Source organism: Anopheles darlingi, chromosome 3 (assembly GCF_943734745.1).
Source record: "Anopheles darlingi chromosome 3, idAnoDarlMG_H_01, whole genome shotgun sequence".
Lineage (NCBI taxonomy): Eukaryota > Metazoa > Arthropoda > Insecta > Diptera > Culicidae > Anopheles > Anopheles darlingi.
In genome coordinates this window covers 47,386,835-47,402,041 of record NC_064875.1, presented here as the reverse complement: position 1 = coordinate 47,402,041, position 15,207 = coordinate 47,386,835, and the positions used below count along the sequence as shown (strand labels likewise).

The 15,207-nt window shown below is 47.6% G+C and overlaps 1 protein-coding gene across 1 annotated transcript in view; it reads left to right on the top strand.

Annotated features, from left to right (window-relative positions):
- LOC125953302 (uncharacterized) overlaps positions 1-14,852 on the top strand; it is a 46,754-nt gene extending 31,902 nt beyond the window's left edge. The window contains exons 5-6 of the mRNA XM_049682776.1: positions 1,397-1,572; positions 14,359-14,852. Of these exons, the coding sequence (XP_049538733.1) occupies positions 1,397-1,572; positions 14,359-14,783 (601 nt within the window). The 3' untranslated portion in view covers positions 14,784-14,852. The remainder of the gene's footprint in view (positions 1-1,396; positions 1,573-14,358) is intronic.
- Positions 14,853-15,207: the final 355 nt, after the last annotated feature.

Below are 15,207 nucleotides of genomic sequence, written 5' to 3'. Positions count from 1 at the left end.
AGCTCTAGGAAAAGGTTTCATTAAATTGCAATATTTTTCGAAAAACGTAAAGCAAAATAAGCAAAACGGACAGACTCTAGCGGTGTGTCCATTATTTGTTTTTCTCAAAACGCCGTTTCTCCCAATCATTTCATTCCTTGAGCATCTCATGATGTGCACTCACTTCTCAGTACTTGCCACAAAGTGTCCTCCCGCAAGCCAACGGTTTCGGTTGCCTACCGGCCATCCGTCCGTCCGCCCGTCCGTCCGTCGTTTGACTTTGTGGCATCATTTTGGACCGTGGAGCAAATAAAGATGGTTTATTGGGCCGTTCGTAAGATGATTTATGTTTTTTAAGGCCCGATCAGTAGCCCCCGTACCGCACCCGTGCTCAGACGGGTCAACTCTGACGAAGCAACTCGTGCAACACACACACACACACACCAGTGCGTTCGCTCGTGACGCGATGGAAGCAGACCGGTGCAGGGCGGTTGGCCGATTACAACTCCATTAAAATAAATTTATCTGCATCATAAATTCAACCACGCCACAGCCACACCGCGTGGCCCGATTTTCCCGGGCGTTTTCTGAAGGGAAAACACATTTTGTTTCAATTTGTTGATAATGTCCGTTCAACGGAAACCGGGTTGACCGCGGGATCCCCACCCCGGGGCGGGGTTTTCCTAGCCGGAATCCGGTTTTGCTAACGGGTTGCCATAAAATACCATAAAATCTTAAAGAAGGTGGTGCTGGTGGTGGTGGTGGTGAAAGCTTCCTAAATCCTCACAGACCCTTTAAAAGCGGTCCTCACGCTCTCCCCCGGAAAAACGAAGTTAATCCCGAGTTCTTCTACCTTCACCGGCACCTGGTGTTTGTCGTCAGCAACATATGCCACAGAAAAAGAGAGAAGGAGTGCGAGCGTGTGTGTGTTTGTGTGCGAGAGTGAAGAACAGCTGGAGAGGGCTAACGAGCGGAAAGGGTAGGAAGGGAACGCCGGTTAAATGGTTGGCTGGCTGGTTGGTCGGTTGGTTACGATTTATGAGCGCGTATCAAATTTCAATCTCTTCCACTTCATTTATTATGCTCAGCAAAGCGTGTTTTGGGGGACACGCGAGATGCTGACAGGTCGCGACGCCAGGGCTACGAGCATAAAGTGAACGCGACGACGACGACGACGACGACGACGACGACGACGACGACGACGAAGAAGCAAGAGGCAACAAGGCATCCACAAACAAAACAAAAAAAAAAATGCGGATGAAAAGAGCGAATTTTCAGCATTCTACTCCAGTGCCTAATGTTGTGCTTTCCAATTCCCAGCTACTCCACCCTCCCCATCGGTTCACAAGGTTTTATGATTTTTGCTCTTCTCTCCTTTCTCTCTTTCTCTCTTACAATGCACCCGGTACGGCGGCAGGTATCACGAGGACCGGATGGTGAACTACGACCAGGACGACGGAGTGTCGGTATCGAGCGGTAAGCTCACCTCCAGCATCCTGACCGTGCGGAACGCGACGGCCCGGCACGGTGGCAACTACACCTGCGCACCGGCCAACGCCCGTCAGTCCAGCGTCTACGTGCACGTGCTGAAAGGTAGGTTGTTATGTCCAGCTGATGCTCATGCTCTGCAGAAGGCAGGTGTTTGCATAAGCGACCGGTGACCGGACCCGAACCTCGTTCCATTTGTTGTCCGTTTCCCGTTCCCGTTTCCCGTTTCCCGTTCCCTAATCGCCGGCCACGGTGGCGATGCATTTTTCAACCATGCCAGTCGCGATGGCATGCCCGGCATCGGAGTGTGTGTGTGCGTCTCCGAGCCAACTGCAAAGGGATCTGCAGTGCTCACGGTCACGAAACGAGGAGCGTTCGGTCGTCTCGTCGCGTCCGAAAGGATTCGGTTTGTTGGTTGTTTGTTTTTTTTTTTTGCTCTCGTCCGGAGAAGAAAATTCATAAATTTCCCCCGTGTCACTCCCTTTACCCCGTCCGTTGGACCCGGGGAAAGAAGGTTCGGAAGGTCGGTCGAACCGGCAGCCGGTCGAGCTGAGGCCAGCTGCCTGAAGGAGGGAACCACTGCAATGCATCATTATCGGACACTTTGTGAAATATGAGAGCGATGCAATAACATATGTTCCCGTTTGCGGAAGCTCCCGCTACTAGCAGCAGCAGCAGCAGTCCTGGAGAGAAGATTGATGAAGGTGTGTTGGTGGTGGAGGTGGCACACAAACGAGGAAAAAGGAGAACCTTTTCCTGGCGGCTTTGCGATCTTGGCCACCCGGAAACTCTGGCTGGGTCTGCAAAGTTGAAAGTTTTTCTTTTTCGTCGAAAAAGAGTAACGAGCACGAACAGAGAGCAAAAAAGAGAGTGAGAGAAACGTTTCGAAGTGCGAGCCTAACATATGGTGCACACACACACACACACACACTCACACACAGACGGTGTGTGCCCGTCCCGGAGGTTTTGTTTACTATTTTCCATGCTTTATAAGCTTATTCGAAGGCAATTTTCCTCCTTCATGGAACGTAGCGGTATAAATATACAATTTTCTTGCACACACTCACACACGAGGAAAGCCTTCCTGGTGGGGTTCGGCCACCGAGCCTACCGTGCAGTCTGGTCTGGTCTGTAAATTCCCCGGACCCGGTTGGAGAGAAAATTTAATTTCCTTCCAGTCATCGTGCTGCTGCCGGAGTTACGCGGAGAGGAAAGTGAAAAGTTTGTGGTCCGGAACACCGGGACTCGCACCAGGCTGTCACGAGGAAGAAAATTGTGAGCATCGGAAATGGCCGTGGGTCTTGCATCCAAAATGGTGCCCCCGCTGGTGCGTTCAGTTAGTGGTGGTGCTAGTGCGGTTATGATGCTTCCGCCGCATTCGATTGGAGAAAATTGGAAAATCATGATTTGTGTGTCGTTTTCGCGCCATTTTCGGCCACGGAATCGGAATCGGAAAAAGCGTCCTTTAGGGGAACAGAATGGGGGGGAAACTATCTCGAGAACTGGTTGGACGTAAAAAATGCAACAAACTTTATACGGATTATTTCTGTCAAACCATAAACATTCATACTAATGTTTACAAGCAAGGCAAAAGCATTTTTCTTATAAGTTTAGTAATAAAAAACCACACATAATAGAGGCTAAATGTGTTAAATTGTTTGAAACAAATTTGACTATGAAAGCACAATTGGTTTTGTTATTTGTTTTATTTACGTTTACTTTTTACATTTTTCCCTTGGATGCTTATCTCGTCACAAGCATTGCGTGATGTGTTTGGATCAATCGAAGCAAAACCGGACAAAGAATGTTGAAAACCCGCGTTTCGTACATGGCTCAAAGCATCTCGCTACTTTGAATCTCGTTTCCCAAAAACGTTTGTTTACAAAATCGGTGCCCCCATTTAATCTTTATACTATTTACCAGTTGCCAGCCCCGTCGGGTTTTTGTAAAAAATAGATTTTTTTTTATTTTCTAAAACTCGTTTTTCGTGGTTAAATTATAGATAGCATCACTTTTAAAACTTCAAAACTCTATCAAAAATCGAAAAAATGGAAATTTAACAAAAACTCGACGGGATCTTATAATCAAACAAAAAAATAGTGAGTTGTATATTTTCGATGATCCTGTAGAAAGCTGTAGAAAGATCGCCGTTCTAGATCGGATGCCATGTACGTATTTTTTGATAAATCTTTCCCAAAATGGAGCCAATTATTTGTTGAAACGTTAACGTTTAATATGATATTCACTTGGAAAAATGAAGTGGAATGGTTTCTGCACAAACATTCTTCAAAACTGAGCCTTTTTTCGGCCCGAATCATAATCATAGCCTCCCCTTTATCATGACACGTTGACAAACGATAAACAAAATAGACCACAAAAACAGCAACATCGAAAGAAACGGTTCGAAAGCTATGAAATTCCTTCGTCTAAAAGAGAACACATCTAAAACATTTCGAATAATTCATTAATTTGATGTGATTGACGATAACTTTTAGCTTTTATTAATTTAAATTAAGAAACCAATGAAAAATTTTGCAGCGACCAAAAGCTGCATTTTTAATGTCTAATCTAGTAGGCCCAGACTCCGAAGAGACTGTAACAACAAAACACCAAATGAAACTGAATCGCGGATTAGTGGAAGCTGCCAGCTACTCACTTGTACGCCGGAACGCCATAATTGATTGCCGTAAACAGCATGTTGGGAACCATGGAATCTGCGAGGTTGCCCAGAAGGAGGTGCCTGGCCCTGGCTGCATCGTCGTCGTGGCGTGTGGAAACCGATATCGCAATCCAGATATCGCGATCGCGAAACTTCCGCGAGTCGTTCATCAGACGAAGTCGTTCTCCCCACTGGGTGGCGTGTGGTGCGCAAAAAAAAAACAAATGGAATTTCCAAATTTACCATCTCACGGAAACGAAAGGCAATAACTTTTACACATTCTGTCGGTGATGCGGCGCACGGGTGGTCTCGCGTGGCCGTGCTGGCGGACCGTTGCCTCGTCGTTGCCGGTGGGGCGTTGTGAAGTGAAGTTCGGGAGTTATTTTACATCGCCCGTTGGCAATGGTTGGCTGTAACGCTAGGCCCGTACGTTCGCTCGATGCTCCAACTCTTATTTTATGATTCGTTTTGTTATTTCCTGTCGCCACACGGACACACATACAGGGGCACATACACCATGACCACTCGTTCCGATTCAGGGACGGGTTTTTTGGGTGATGGCCAAATCCGGTGCTGCTGGGGGGGGGATAGGGGATTCAACTTTCTCGGCGTTTCACGGTGGAATGTGGCGGTTTCGCACCCGCATTAGAATGTTGTGGCCGACCGCCTGCCTTTCGCCTTCCTCCAATACGCTTACGTTTCTCGTGCTGGTTGAGTAGCGGAAATGCAAGGAAATGAATTTTCATTAATGCATTTATCATCATTTCGCTCGTGGGCGTACGAACGCTGGCTCAGGCGGCTGGCCAGTAATGGGAACAGCTTTTGGTAGATAAATGTTATGTAAAAGTGGTAGGTGGAGTGAGGGTACGGGTACGGATGAAAAGTAGCTGAGTGGAGTACCGGTCTGGAATGCCCTAGATAAATATTAGAAAAGCTCGAAACTCGGACGACTCGAGGTCTTTATTCAATATTTGCTGATATCCTGGGATTCTATCTAGCAGGTTTCGGATGAAAAAAATAAACCGGATGAAATCGGATAGCTTGCACGTTTATGCAAGATGATATGCTACTCACTAAATCATATCATGCGCGTTGGTTGGGCAGCATGACCGCAAAGTTTTCGATGAGAGGAACGCTTAGCAGCTGTCGTTGCGATAAGGTTTTGTATACTATATTAAAACTGAAATGTTGCAACTTTGATTTCAAAGTAGAAAAAAAACCCTCATTCCAAAAGCCACCGCACTTCGTCAAATGAAAGTAGCGGTCGAGCAACGAGATTTGGGCTGCAAGAATTGCAACTAAATGTCACCCAAATTTTGCCCAACGGCAGTCCAACGCTGTGCGTTGTCTGGACATTGAGCATATACCTTTGAATTTCAAAAATCCATCGGCAACGTTGCTGACGTTGGTTTTATTCAGCAGTTACACGAACGATGTGTTCCAAAAATTACATTCAATGCGCTTTGTTCATTATTTCAGCGAAACATGGCAGGCAATCCTTTTGATGCTCCACAAATAACATTGCCCGCACGCAATGATGAATTGACAAAAGCTACATTTCGTGATGTGGGTTGTCAATATGCGCGTGGTCCCCATGGCAGAACAGGTTTTATGGAGCATACGCCTTATAATATGTGTTCGATCAAAAATACTTCTGTTGCACTGTTTGTAATTATCAGACTATGTAGTTCAAAGACTTTCAGAATGCTTTTTAGCGTTGCAATAAGCATGCGAAATGCGTAAAGGACCAGAACTAAGTAACCATGAAGCAATCAGTCCTGGTATGGTGCATTATGGTGGAAAATATCAAACCAGGGAAGGAAAATTCTCAGAAAGTTAGATGGATGTTGTATTGTTTGAGTGAAACTTCAGGAATAAAGATCCAGTGCAAGAGAATTTTCCATTGTGTGATTCTATGCAAATGAACAAATTTTCGTTTAAAAAATTCTTATGCTTCCAGTACTTTTAGCAGAAGATAGTTCAAAGGATTGTGAAATTAGATAAAGGTCAACGGTTTTCATCAGAATACCATTTCCATTTCAGCTTCGCTGAGGTTGTTATGACATTAGTAACATACTTAACCGATGTAACTAACGATTTATTCAAATTAGCTCGAATGAGCTGTTTTTAAGATTATTCTATGGATTGGCTGTTTCTTTTTTAAATCAAAACATAAAACTTTGCCGCATACTTCGTTTTGATTACATGAATTGCGCCTTCCATGTTGAATGACATTTAATAACTTTGTTTCCGGAACAGACTGCTCCGTTTAAGAACACGCTAATTGCAGTTACTTGCTCTCAGCATAGTTTTCCCTGAACGAGCACCACAAAATGGCTTCCCCCTCGATCCGAGCTGCCGAGCAGGGGGTTCCCCGATGCAGCTGCGAACGGCTAAACGGGTTGGAAAACCTCGAAAGCGTTCGAAATAGTTTGCCCCTTTATGCACCATCGATCCACCGCGATGAAAAGATTGGAATGCAAATTTATGAATTTTGGTTCAGGATAGGAGGTAACGGGGGAGAAGAAGAAAGAAAGAAAAAAATAAAACAGCCCGCTTCAAAGTGGTCGTCTGACGGCTGACATTTTGCAAAACCGCAGCCTTCATAAACCCTCCCGGGCTGACATCGTCGCTCAATTTCCAGGCGCTTTGATCCAACTCGGGCGGGCTCTGGGCCCGGTTACTTACCCGTACCTGAGGCCCGCCAGCAGCAGCAGGAGCAGCAGCTAACCACAGAGGAGCACCGCACCATCCGTCAAGAAAAGACGAGCTTTCGACCCACGCGCACACACACACACACACACACAGACCCTTGATGTGCGCTTCATCGAGCCAAGCCAATGGAGCGTCATTCTCCTTCTCTTTCCCTCTTCGATGTAAACGATGCGGTGCAATGGCCGCCTGTCTGGCATGAAGGGCATGAAAGATGTGCTCGTCCTCGCCGAAGCCGAGTACTCGTACGATGGCAGATGATTTATTTGATGAAAACCGTTTCACCCTTTTTTTTGGGAAAGTGTCATCCGCAGCCGGGATGATGGGCACCGAATTCAGGTCGTCGGTGCACCGGGTGTCCCATCCGCTCAATGTCGTTGATCTCCAGCAGCAGCAGCAAGGCAGTGAGTGATGCAGAAACTGCATTAAGCATTCATAATGATGGCTTTCGCCGGGTTTTCCTCCGGGGTTTTCTTTTTTGTTGTTATATTTTTATGTTCGCGAATGAACGGTCCCTCGGTCTCGGGGGGGTAAGTACCGTTAGCTAGCCATGATTCAATAAATCGAGAATGGGCCACAGAGAGAAACGGTGAGGAAAACGGTTTTTCACCGGCAGTTCCGGCGGTGCTGGACATACCCGGTGGCCTCGCGGCCCGGATGATGCTGATGGAACCGCGCATGGTCGCGTGCAGAGTTCGTTTGTCCGTATTTTCTTCCATCTGGTTGACCATTGACGGCATCACCGCACACAGTGGCACTTTTCGACTTTTGCACACACACACACATGCGGTGAATGCTCGTTTAGAAATGGTAACTAGGGCAACATGGACAGGAAATGGATATGTTGCGCAGCAACCAGTCACACAGTCGCTTGCTGTAACTGTCTCCACACATCTAAATATGGCATCTTTGTTTTGTGTGAAACATTATGCGCCAGCCAGATTCTCGGAACAACAAAAACAACCATTCCAAATGGCAATGGCGCTGGCTTCTTGGCTATTGTGTGTGTGTGTGTGTGTGTGTGTGTGTGTGTGTGTGTGTTTGCCGCCGTGTTGTTTATGATACCGGCGGTCACATGAAGCGTAACATTAATTCTGCTTAATGTAACACACGCGTTGTAAAGCGGTCCCGGGCCGCACAAAATGGCGTAAATGGCGTCAACAATCTTTGTGCATCTAGGACAGCCACGACATTAGCAACCTCTTGGGGCTGGGGACGTATACGTCGTCCTTAGAATACGTGCCAATCACCTAACCATGGAGCTGTCTCGTGTCGCTCCCGGTCGCTCTGGTGGCGCTAATGTTTCTGTCACGAGAAACGCCACAGCACCCGAACCGGATAACTAGCTGCGTAATGTTGGTGGTGGACAAAATGGGGTTGTGTTTAAAAATGACCACCAGCAGCAGCACAGGGCGGAAGGTGGCAGTCCGTGGTCCACCCCGCCCGCCATTATTGCCGAAGAATAAGTTTTATCGCCGGAAACAAACACCAGCACCAGCGGTGGGTATGCAATGCAATAAATTGAAGTGCCACGAGGCAACAAAAAATCGCGCGTCCAACTTTTGCGACAAAACCCGGGCGGCCCCTGGGAGGAGCAGCTCCGTCCGGACGGACGGACGGACGGACGGACGTGTCCGGTCAAGCATGCCCGGACCGGTGTGGGCCGCGCAATTCTAGTAACCGCTTTTTTGTCACCAGCGCCGCTGGAAGAAAGATCGCGGATCGGTTTTAAAGTAAAGAAAGAAACGAAAAAAACCGGCCAACGGTGTAACTGCAACCAAAGTCACGTCGAAAAGACGTGAAGTGGATCCGGTTCGGTCCGATCGGATTGGTCGGTCGGTCGGTCGGTCGGAGGGGGCACTCGAGCAGGCACGTAACCTGCATTCCCGGGTAGGTTCAGTAGTCCGGAAGTTATCTTTTGGGCTGCAAAATTTACCGGACGTGCTTGGGAAAACTATTGTGTAACATTCACACACACACGCACACTATGAAACCGGGCTGGGCACGTGCAATGCCGAACTCGCGAGAACGCACAAGATGATCTTGACGTCCTTGGCCTCCTCTCTCTCTCTCTCTCTCTCTCTCTCTCTCTCTCTCTCCCTCTCTCTTGGAAGCTCATAATTTATGGAAAGTTTAGCGTCCGAAAGTTTTGAAAGCCTCCCCTCCCCCCAAGCAAACACACACACCCGTAGGAGTTATTTTACGATTCCATTCCCGTGGCCCGAAAAACCGGAACTCTTGGACTCCTTCTCCCCGCAGCGAACTCCGCTCCGAGGTCCCGGCACGTCAGTTGGTCGGCGCATCGCCACTCGGCGAACAACTCTCGATTCGGCTTGTCATTCGGAACTGCAACCACGCCCGCACTCACACACACACACACACACACACACACACACACACACACACACACACACATATATACATACAGGAAGGCTTCTATTCTGTGGGTATGTGTGCCGGTGTGTGGGGAGGATAGTTTTGTCATAATTGATTTACTTTCTCGCCGCCGCTTGCGAGGAAGTTGGCCAAGTTTATTTAATTACTTCCGAAAGGCTTGGCTGGAGGGGGGATTTTCAGTTTTTCCTCCCCCCCTCCCCTCCTCTGGACCGACGAAAAACCCCGTGTCTCCGTGGTTGGAAGGGGGAGGCATCGCAGTTTCATTGCTCGCACACAAATTTCCGGTTGCTGGACGGGGAAGGGTATTCAAAAATAGTGTTGCTATAAAAAAAATTGACGCTCACCGCCTTCTGCGATGGCAAGTGAGTGAAACCCCGAACCATTTGCCCAGTGGAAAAAGGGGAGGCCATGAGAATGTGAACAACTTTTCAAGGCAATCGTGCAAATAAATGGTACGCGATTGAGAGAGATATATAAATATAAAGTAAGAGAGGGAGTGAAATGTAATAAAAAGAAAGAAATGTGAACCAAAACAGTGGAACCATGGGATAGCGTTCGAAGGGTGCTTTGAGGTACAGTGAAGGTGGAAGTGTCCCCGGTAGAACTTCAACTCACGTGGCGGAGTGCCAGTGGGCGAATTGTGTTCCGAAAAGTTTCTTTTTTTTTCTTCGCTCTCTCTCTCTCTCTCTCTCTGTCGTTCAATTGTGTATCGCGTGTCTCTTTGCCGGGGGATCATCGCACCAGCGATAAGTATCAGTAAAAGCAAAGGGAATGCTTCCAGGCGGAAAGAAAAGGATCCCGCAGGACCTACTACAACGAGACCGCCTAGACATTCCTGGGCTTTCCAGATCGTTCCGACGCGTAGATCATTCTATACCGTGTGCTACCATTTTTTGACGACACCGAGAGTGTGTGTGTGATTCGTGTAGTTAAATGTTACGTGCAGAAGTTTTGTGCATCTACCGGAGTGGCCTCCGGGGTCTGCCGAGAAACACTATCGCGGTTGCGTATCATCGCGCGCGCGCACATCGTTATTACTCTGTCATACGCCCTCCCCGGGGGGGAGGATGGATTAAATTTGCTTTTTATTCGCTTTCGTCAGCGATGGCGTTGCCATGTGGTACATGCCTCCGCTAGTTTGCAGAACCAGAATGTAGTACCCCCCGGGGTCGGTCCTGGTGTGTCGCTTCTTCGGTTAACCCTCCATAAGATGAACCTTTTTATGTAAATGTTTCCGGTCGCTACCGGAAAGCCGGCGCCACACCAAAACCAACCAAAAGGGCTCAGGTTACGCGACGCAAAAAAAAAAGAAAAATAAAACCAGGAACCTGCACACAAGATACACCCTCTTCACGGTCACATTCGGTCAACTTATGGTTCCCGGCGGTGTGCAAAAAAAAATAAAACTCCGGAAAAACCGAAGGGGTAGTAAGGGAATACGGGGGTCACCTACACCTTTACCTTCGTCAATATTCGTCGCCCACCGTCATCGGCCCACACGCAAAAAAAAAAATCGGTTGACCAGTTTATGGCACGCGCAGTGTAGGAAAAAAGGATCGAAAGAAGAGAAAAAAAATGAAAAATTGAAGAACCCCCGAGTAGGTGGGACCTCCAACCCCTTTTGGAGCCCGGAAAACGGTCAGGTCAACGGGGCCTTGCCAAATCTGCTGCCAGTACGCAGGTAGTATGCTATGAAGGTATTTCTTCCTTTTTGGCGATGACATGTTTACAGCACGCACGCACGACCCCCCCCCCCAAAACCCACCCCTTTGCCGTGTCTATGGCGTGGTTGAGTGCGAGAAAAACAAAAAAAAAATCAATCAAACCTTTACCTACGTTTTGGGGGGTGGGGTGGTTTACACCCCTCTCCCTTCCCTTCGCCAAAGTAACACTATTTCCGGTTGTTGATGTACTGATGTTGACCGGTCGTTTCTTCTTGTTGACCTTCGACTGACCAACGTGACCGAACGACACACACACACAGCAACATTGACGCCACGCCAAAGAAATCAATCTTCATCAACATGAGATCAGCATTCGGGGGGCGGAGGGGTTGTAGCGGTTAGCCAAACGGTGTTTCACACCTTGCTGACCACCACCGAGGTCGCGCGCTCCTTCGGCCGATGCTTTGACAGCAAAGCGGAAAAGCGGAAAAGCCAAAAAGGTGAACCGGAAACAGCCGCAGTACCAACACACTGCGCGGGATCGGGAGTGGCCGTAAAAAGGTAAACAATCGTCGTCTTCATGGGCCCCCCCCCCCGGTAGGTTGATGAATGTACCAAGCACCGAACGGTACAGACCTTTTGACAGGACACACCCGGTATGTGTGTGTGTGTTTGTCTCTCTTTCTCGCTGGCATACCTTTCTCGAATGATGAATGATGAAGCGGAGCGGTTCGGAAACGTACATTTAGCCACCCTACAGTGGCGGGGTGATTCGATTGTTTTCCGCTGAAAAGTGTGAAAAGCTTATCTTTCGGAGGGAGGGAGGGAGGGGGGGGGGAGAGATTCTTTTGAGTTGCATCAGTTACGGACCCGGGAGAGGGTTTTTTTTTGTTGGTGGGCGTGAGAAGCGACATTCTTAAGACCCTTCTTTGTGTCTCAACAGTAACAATGTCGGATTCCCCATCGGCCCGCTTTTCGTCGCTCGGAGGATTAATGAACGCTATTATTTGGCGCACATTAACAGCCGCTTTTGTGTCACAATCAGCTGCCACGTAGGTGGTGATGGTGGTTGTAAAATAACGGCATCCGGTGACCATCATATTTCATCAGTTCGGTTTACGCTCGTACGAAGCTACCCAAATGACATTTGCTTTGTGTGCAAATGATCGAACAAATATTCTGTCACCCAAAACCATTCGAAATGAAGAGATCCGGAGGATGAATTATAAGAAACACTTCAACTGTTGATTGCATTAGGTGGAATCTCCAGTTCACACTTACGTGAAAAATTAGAAAAGTGCTCTGGGCATGGTTACTCCACCCCAAAGAATCACTGTGCACCGAATGTTAAGCAACGAAAACATGCCAAGTATTACCGGAAATGGCAATCCTGTACGTTCTATTGCGTCAATATTATTCCAAACAACTCCATCCAACGGTTTGGCTAGGTAAAGACGTCAAAAATAAATGAACAAATTCTTGCTTTCTCATTTCTCCTGCGATTCAATACGGCGAATCCTTTATTCTGTTCTCTAGAAACCAATTTAGATCTTAGCGCAGCTATTTGTTTTGTTGTCCAAACCCAGGTAAAAACACAAAATAAAGAAATCCTTTTAACAGAATTCCCGAGTCTCTTCCTCGAAGTATGATTTTGACTTAGCCTTATCGGCGTTCCGGTTTCCTAATTAAACATTCTTCTTCGCTGCTTGGAGACATTCAACCTTTACGAAATAATAAGATTGGATTTGTCCGCTCCGCTGGCAAATTTCTAAGCGCTCGGTTTCGCTAGAATCAAGTAATTTCAGCTTTGTTTATGAATTCTGTGCCTTCACTCGGTTATCTTCATCGAAACCGAGCCAATTGTCCGACTTTCCTGGAACTGTTTTGGTTCGGTACACGCTGTTTACATTTTGGTTTTTAAATAAATTATATTTTTTATCTGATTAAGGTTGGAACTTGCAAGATTAAGTTTGGATGCGCTTGCCGTGATCTAAACCAATAAAAGTGTCTTGTTAGCTAAAACCACCTACGATTCACAACAGTTCTTTCCCATAATATATTTAACAACTGATTAGAATACACATATTGTAGGAATTAAATACTTTTCCGGGTTTTATTTGAACCTTTAATAACTTTTAGCGTTTGCTAATACAACATCCACTTAAAAGTTGAAGCAATAAAACATTTGAGCTCGTGGTTTACTAGCAGAACAGTAAATCTACATATAAGCTACACAAAACAACAAGGATAGAGAAAAGGATAGAGAAATAATAGAAAAGAAAAGGATAGAAAAAATAAGCAAAATGACGTTTCTCTCTAGAGCTCTCATTCTCGAACTCCTTATCATTCCATAATGTGAATAATAGAGCGTAACAGAATCCGCTCCAGATAATCTGCTGGTGTGGACGCAGCCGAAAAAGGATGCGATGATGATATTTGGTACCACGATTATTTTTTTTAAGAGAAAGCTTATTAAAACTATCATAAAAATGCAACCTATTATGGTCAACAGCCGAACTCTAGCATTCCTTTTCGAGATTAGAACCATCTTGAAGTACTCAAACGTGGCTGCCGGTAACTGCTCGTTTTGTTCAATATTAGTTCCAACAGAAAACACGAAAAGCTAATCAACAAATGAACCGGTGGTCGTATGCAAAGCGTCGCGCAACCTTTTTCCGCGAAATATTCTCCCACTCGCAGTGAGCTCACAAAACATTCCACCACATCCGATGTGCGCAGTGCAAAACAGTGCGATCGAACCCCCCAGCCAGCACCCATGCGACCGGAACAAACCACGGCCACTGGTTTCACTGTGGAGTATTTGCCAACGAAAAGCGTAGCGAAAGTCATCCCGGTGGGTTCGAGGTTTCCGCTTCAGTCTGTTTTTTTCTTTTGTTTTTTGCTCGACCGCCCATCGCGGGGATTTCGCGGTAACCGCAACACGATTGCTGTTCCCGAACCGAAGGATCACCGGAAGGCCGGAGATTTTTGGGCAACCGGCCACCGTCTGCTGGCCACCGGCTAGCAGCATTGCTGGCTGAACGTTGCGTTTTCATCATCACACTAAATCACTCCGCCGACGATGACGATGATGATGACAATGATGATGACGGCGGCGGCGGTCCGGGTGATTGCGTTGACCGCCATCACTATCATCATCATCATCAGCATCATCATCTGCATGATCATTTGATGGGATTGTGGTGGTGAACGGTCACATGCTTCACGCTGGTATGCGCGATGTTCGGAACGGAACGAAGGCAAACTAGACATTCCGCTCCGGCGGTGCACACAGTAAACCCAAAATTCTGGCTTCGCTTCGTTGAACAGATAAAGCCCACCACCCCACTCCACTCCCTTCCATCGAAAAACCAACAACCAACGGATGCAGCGAACGCATATAATGCAACGAATGTCTCTCTATCTCTCTCTCTCCCTCTCTCTCTCTCTCTTTTTCAGGCGAAAAACCGGAAGCGATGCAGGTGCCGCACAAAAATCCGACGGCCAGCTCCGGTGCCCAGGTCGGTGCACTCCCGGCACTAGCCAGTGGCCGGTGGACCACATCCGGTATCGGTGCGGCGGTACTGAGCTGCCTGAGCGTCATCGTGTGCAGTGAACGTGCGCTGCTCGCCAGTCTGCTCCTTCTGCTCCGGAGCGCGGTGACAAGCCTGGTCACCGTTGGGACCTCCTCCTCCACCTCCTCCGGACCTGCGATCCTTCACTGGACGTCACGAACGAGTAGCCGGCGGACGGACGGAGCGAGTGTGCATCAACGCTGGCTACGACCGTACGCCCTGGTGTCGTCCCTCTGTATACTAATTGCCGTGCTTCGCTCCGTCAAGACGACGTTCTTCAGCAAAAGCATTAAACTATTCGATGTTTAAGAAGGTCGACAACGACCCAGCAGGACAACGACGCATCTAAGGTCTGTGGACACGCAGACAAGTGCAGTGACGACGACGAGTGTGTGTGCGTGTGTGCGTCGGCGTGTCCACTAGGTCCATAAGTATGAATATTTTGTACAGGTTTTCTAGCATTAACATGTGTAGGATTAATGTTTAATGGGTTCGTGCCGATGAGCCCGCGGAGGGAGGGAGTGGCCGGCACGATGATGATGATGACAGTATCCAACCGACTCCCCCATTTCGTCATCCTTTAGGCTTACCTGATATGCCTGTTACTGCTACTGCTCTTTTTCTTGTTCTTCGACGATGGACCCGGCGTAGGGACTGCTGGAACCGAGAGAATCGAACTGAAATCGAACGAAAGTGTATTCACAGCTCCAACCCATACACGGGCAAATTGTTG